The sequence below is a fragment of the Acanthisitta chloris genome, unplaced genomic scaffold (genome assembly GCF_000695815.1).
Source record: "Acanthisitta chloris isolate BGI_N310 unplaced genomic scaffold, ASM69581v1 scaffold5611, whole genome shotgun sequence".
In the NCBI taxonomy this organism is placed as follows: Eukaryota; Metazoa; Chordata; class Aves; order Passeriformes; family Acanthisittidae; genus Acanthisitta; species Acanthisitta chloris.
Genome location: NW_008655354.1, coordinates 1 through 3,167, shown reverse-complemented (window position 1 = coordinate 3,167; position 3,167 = coordinate 1). Strand labels below are relative to the sequence as shown.

The 3,167-nt window shown below is 42.2% G+C and overlaps 1 protein-coding gene across 1 annotated transcript in view; it reads right to left on the bottom strand.

Moving 5' to 3' along the window:
- The window catches only part of PDP1 (pyruvate dehyrogenase phosphatase catalytic subunit 1), a 5,701-nt gene extending 2,537 nt beyond the window's left edge, over positions 1 to 3,164 (bottom strand). Inside the window, exon 1 of the mRNA XM_009083855.1 lies at positions 3,134 to 3,164. Within this exon, the coding sequence (XP_009082103.1) occupies positions 3,134 to 3,164 (31 nt within the window). The remainder of the gene's footprint in view (positions 1 to 3,133) is intronic.
- Positions 3,165 to 3,167: the final 3 nt, after the last annotated feature.

Here is a 3,167-nt window from a genome sequence, read left to right as displayed (position 1 = left end):
CCCCCCAAGTATTAAGACATGTACAGCCCTTAACCAAGTTGCTTATTAGATGGAGTTCATAGTTTCACAGGACTTGACAAAGAAAAGGTATTGAGTGCTTGTTCATAGACACTACTTTGGGCTGTAACAAAATAGCTATATCATACTTAAGTTCAGCAAAGATATTTTAGCTCTTATACCCACTCAGCAGGCAGGAAGGGAAAACATCACACAGACAACAAAGCTTCAAATAGCCTAGGACAACAATTAGCATGGAACACTCTACAGTATTACCACCTTCTAAAGGCCTTATATAGGTATTTGCTTTCCTGGTGATTTCACAGCTGACAGAGCCAGATGTGGCACATGGAGAGGAAAACTGTCTTTCTGTAAGGCTGAAGAAAAAGCATCTGGCAGTAGGACTCAAATCTGTGATCACATACAACGAAGCATCTGGCAGTAGGACTCAAATCTGAGATCACATACAACCGGGTTTAAGATGGTGGTTTAAACAACAGAAGAAAGCAGTGGGTCACATGCAGCAGATACTCTTTATGTAAATAGAGCCAGTAGCAGGTTTTGTTTCTTCACTTCCTTTTCACATGTAAAACATCAAACCTGTGTGACACCAAGGTGTACAGATACAAAATAGCCACAGCAGTCCCATGCAGCAATTTTCTAGCTTAAGATTAAAAAAAAATACAAGAGGTAGAAAGCAGCGTGTCTACTCCAGTAAATTTCAGGATTAAAAAACACCTTAAAAAGCTACTCAGCTGAAGGATTACATGCAAACTCTTTGCTTCCATGACTAGAATAGAGCCCTGCACAATACTCTAAAGGTAGTTCAGCCTTAAGATAAACTATTTAGTATCCAAAAAAATCCTACTACTACTTGCCACATCTAAAAGCTTTCCTTATTTTTCATTCCCCTGAAGACAGATTATTCTAACATACCCTTCCTTCTCTCCATTTACATACCAAATCACAACATTAGTGTGAGGACCTCTCAAAACACTTATTGTAAAAGACTTCCTGATAATAAGGCATAGCGCATGTCACACTTGAGAACAATTCCGCAGTGGAAATGGAGTTGAACCGTGTCTTGCATGAAGTACACAGAGTTAAGGGGAATTCAATTTTCTCTTTCTAACTTTCATAATCAAGTTTCATCATAAAAGCTTCTTCTCAGAAAAGACCATTAGAATACTTACTGCAGCTGTAAATACTCATCTATCTGCACCACTATATCCCAGATTTGTTTTTCTGAAAAAATTGGTATTGCTGTGTTATGCAAGGTGCTTCAGCCACGAAACTGAGGTTTTTTAAGGCAAGCATGCATACCGGTATTTCAGATGAGACACAATCCCTACAAAATATGCAGCAAGCCCCAGCACTCAGGCTAAAGGATTGTGCAATATAGGAGGAATTGCATTCTGCAATCACCCTATTCTGTGAGCTCTCCATAGCTTCAGCCATAGGATTCGGATCACCCAGACCAGCAAAGGAGTGTCTGGAAATATAAGGTCTACCTTCTTCTGTTTCACTAGAGGGAAGCAAGTCACATTCTTCCCTCCAAGCTTGCTTGTTCTTAGGTAACGTGTAATGGAACCCATTTCTCTGTTACAAGATATGTAAGTGCAACAAGCAAAGTAGAATTCATGTCGCTATCACTCCACTGGCTTCCCAGTCTTACTGAGTGACTGTCAGTCTTGTCTTACATTGACAAAAGCTCTTGTCCACTGACCTCCCCAAGATTCCCACTGACAGCTGTGAAGACTGAACTGGTCAGTTTTCTGTTGTGCAGGCACCAGGAAGAGCTCTGGTTGTAGTCCAAACACTCAGCAGCAGTGTCCTGGCTCAAACCTCAGATAAGCACTGAATTTATGTTAGCCATTTGCTCCTCAGATTTTCCCCAGTCCAGGCTCCACATGCACATTGCATGACAGCAGTGGACTGCAACTCCAAATATAGATTTTAAATTCTATTCACTGCCTTATAATTAGAAGGGAGCTATTTTGGTAACAGTTATGTATATTTCTTCACGTGACACTTAAAAGCAACAATTCTGCCTACAGAATGGTAACCTCAAGGTTCTACAGGTGTGCCTGGCGCACAGCAACACCCTGGATCCAGCACTGGTCTCCCATTAGACTCTAACTGAATCAAGCTCTCCTGACTGCTCAGCATTTGCATTCAGTGCTGACCCACAGTGGTGTCAAAACTGTTCTGACAGGTTAGTTGCTGGCCCATGATGTAGCAAAAATACAAATGTACTGCTGCTGTAATGGCTCTGCAGTGCCACCAGAGGATATTTTGCTGATTTTTAATCTTTAGTTCATCAAATATGACATGAAATCCAAGAGGAAATCATATAAAGTTGGCCTCAAATTTTCCATGGCCTGTATCATTTACAGTAGATCTGTGTCAGCTTAAGAGATCAGCCTGTTACACACACCAGATTTACTAAATCCTAGTTGATTAAGTAAATGCAAAATTCCAAGTTTTCCAGCCTGAACTTAAATTATTCCAAGCCTCTCCCACTTATCCCCACACAACACAGATGCCCGAAATATAACCAGACACTAGAGCTAGCACTTAAATAATTACTCTGAGATCCCAAGTTCATTATGGTCGATAAAAAGATGGCAGACAAGGAAAAGAGATGAAGTGGAAATTTTACAGTTCAGTGAAGATTTGCCAAGAGATTAGAACAACCCAGTATAAATATCTTTCCAAGCCCAGAACAGGATGCAAATGCTACTTTTCAAGCTGCAAATAATGAGTCATGTAATAAATTTTTGTTTAGCTGTGTCACACTAAAAAAATGGAAAAAATACTACCCCTTCCTTTAATAAGGGCTTACCATAGCTGTACTAGTAAGGCCAATTGACACTGCACAGACAGCTTTCTCCAAAACACAATTCCGAAGACACCCACGGCTTGGGGTAAAACGGCTTACCCCGGGCGCCTTCCTACCCCTGACAGACCTGAATGGGGAATGAGCCTGCCAGAGAGGACAGTGAGGCAGGGGCAGGAGCAAGAAGCATTCGACACCAGCAGCACCGTTACGTCTTCCCTCGGACCCTGCCTGGCAGTCCCTTCCCGGGTTCCCTCCGACCCCCGAGCTCCGGCGAGTGCACGCAGAGATACATACCGATCCGCCTGGGCCCAGGACACACACACATTCT